Genomic DNA, 2,383 nt, shown 5'->3' with positions numbered 1-2,383 from the left:
CCTTCCCTTCCCTTCCCTTCCCTTCCCTTCCCTTCCTTTCCTCTTCCTCCCTTCTCCCCCACTTCCTTCCCTTCTGCTGTAACAATCTATTTCCCAGCTGCCAGAGGTACAGAACAATGATCCCGAGTTCCTCAAGTCCATTGTTGCCAGTTCAGAGGAAAACGCTGCCAAGTTGAGCAACATCACCAAAGAGCTCTGCCCCATCTCTCTACGGCTGCAGGGTGAGGATGGCAGTGTCTGGAACTACAAGCCCCCAGCAAACGGATCGGGGAAAGAGATCATTTCTTTGTTGCCCCACATGGCTGACATGTCAACCTACATGTTCAAAGGCATCATCAATTTTGCTAAAGTCATCTCCTATTTCCGGTAAGACAAGGAGACCCACTGGGGAAAGACAGTAGAGAAAGGGGAAGAAAATGGTATTGGTCAGTTGATCATCATGTGTGTGTGTGTGTGTGTGTGTGTGGTGCTACGTGACTATGCTAAGTTCCAGGGGAATTAGGAAGGCCAGAGATTAAAGGGCTCCAAGGTGACCTTCATTCCTCTGAACGTGGATGACCTATCAGTATCTTCAAGGCTCACCTTGAGGTTCTTGGCTGGCCAGGATTCAGGTTTTCCCCATGAAGATATGGGAACTTTGAGACTATTTGCTGACATTTATTTATTTATTTCTAAAGTAGATTCCCCACCCATCAGAGCATTCTGAAGGATACTTCCTCTCTCTGGTCTCTGGAGTGGTAAGCAGGGCACACTGACCTTCTTCAGACCTTCCTGACTCCAGATCCAGTGCTCTATCCACTGTGCCACCTAGTTGGAGGGAAAAGGGCTCTGTACAGTATGGGAATCAGTAAACAATTGCTTTGGGGCCAGATGGGTGGCATAGTGGATTGAGAACCAGATCCAGAGATGGGAGGTCCTGGATTCAAATTTGGCCTCAGATACTTCCTAGCTGTGTGACCCTGGGCAAGTCACTCAACCCCAGTTGCCTAGTTCTTATTGCTCTTCTGGCTTGGAACCAATACACGGTACTGATTCTAAGACAGAAGGGAAGAGTTTAGAAAATAAAATTGCTTCCAGATTTCAAGTTCATCAGTGAAGCTTTTGTAACTCCCTAGCACCTGGCACAATGCTCCGTACCCAGCAGATATCAAGCAGTGTTTTATAGCATGGAGTTCTTAACCTTGTCTGAGACTCTAGTTTCTATGGCGGCTACAGAGAAGTGTGAGCCCCAAAGCCTACCTTCAGAGAGCTTACAATCTAGAACGGGGCATGCTAAGGGTGGACCCTTAACAATAATACCTGAGTAATGAACAGCTGTGTTCTCCCTCCCTTCTCCCAGAGAACTGCCTATTGAGGACCAGATTTCTCTCTTGAAAGGGGCCACGTTTGAGCTGTGCCTGCTGCGCTTCAACACAGTGTTCAACGCGGAGACTGGGTCCTGGGAGTGTGGCCGCCTTTCCTACTACTTAGATCGTGAAGGCACGTAATGGGGCTTCTCCTCACTTGACAGCAAGTAGCACAAAACATAAGCGGGGCCAGCAGTGAGAAATGTGGAGGGGCTGTCAGGCAGCGGAATAGCTCCCCTGGGGTACAGCCATCAGCCATGCCTTCTGGAGCCAGAGCTGGGCTGGGGGAAAGCTCAAACTCAAGAACTCCTTATTCAATGACCAGTTTGAGCATTTACACTTTGGAGTTTGGCAAATGCTCCATATTAGGAAGCGTTTAATTTATTGTTTGGGGTTTTGTTCGACTTAAGAAAGTTAACGTTGGAGAAAATGTTAACAATGTGGATTAAACTGAAAAGTGCGTCATGGGTACCTGCTTTCTTCTGGAGAGCCCGTGTGTCACCACTGACTGTCTAAAGCTTCCTATTTTAATTATTCTTGCTGTTAAGTTTTATCATGTTATTATTTTTGTGTTAAGTTAGGCTGTTTCTACACTGATGGAAGGTTGAAAATGCTTATGGGATCGTAGATCTAGGGTTTGAAGGAAACTCAGTGGCATCTAGTCTGACTCTCTTCTTTTATAGAGAACAAAACTGAAGCCAGGGAGATTGTGACACCCAAGGTCACATAGGCAGTGAGCATCATCTGAAGTAGGATGTGAACTAAGGTCCTCTAAGTCACCACCCTCTACATTTTTGCACCTGGGATGAAAAAATGCGTTTTGTCCCATCTTCATGCCCTATAATTTTGCATGAGTCCATTATCTCCCTCTTCATGTCCACCTGACTGACCTTCCTGACTTCCTTTAAGTCTCCTCCTTTAAACCTCACCTTTTACAGAAAGCCTTTCCCAATTGCTCTTAAATCCAGTGCCTTCCCTACTAATTATTTCTTAATTTATCCTGTATATAGCTTATATATACATACATACATATATAT

The 2,383-nt window shown here is 45.8% G+C and overlaps 1 protein-coding gene across 1 annotated transcript; it reads left to right on the top strand.

Moving 5' to 3' along the window:
• Positions 1-91: 91 nt before the first annotated feature.
• Positions 92-1,483, top strand: LOC123254701 (nuclear receptor subfamily 1 group I member 2-like; the record flags this gene model as incomplete). Its single annotated transcript, XM_044683660.1, has 2 exons — positions 92-366; positions 1,340-1,483. Coding segments are annotated over 2 exons (419 nt in total), but the record flags the coding sequence as incomplete, so codon positions are not given.
• Positions 1,484-2,383: the final 900 nt, after the last annotated feature.

The sequence above is a fragment of the Gracilinanus agilis genome, unplaced genomic scaffold, assembly GCF_016433145.1.
Source record: "Gracilinanus agilis isolate LMUSP501 unplaced genomic scaffold, AgileGrace unplaced_scaffold3024, whole genome shotgun sequence".
Taxonomy (NCBI): Eukaryota; Metazoa; Chordata; class Mammalia; order Didelphimorphia; family Didelphidae; genus Gracilinanus; species Gracilinanus agilis.
The sequence above is the reverse complement of the archived record's forward strand: the minus strand, read 5'-3'. Positions and strand labels throughout refer to the sequence as shown.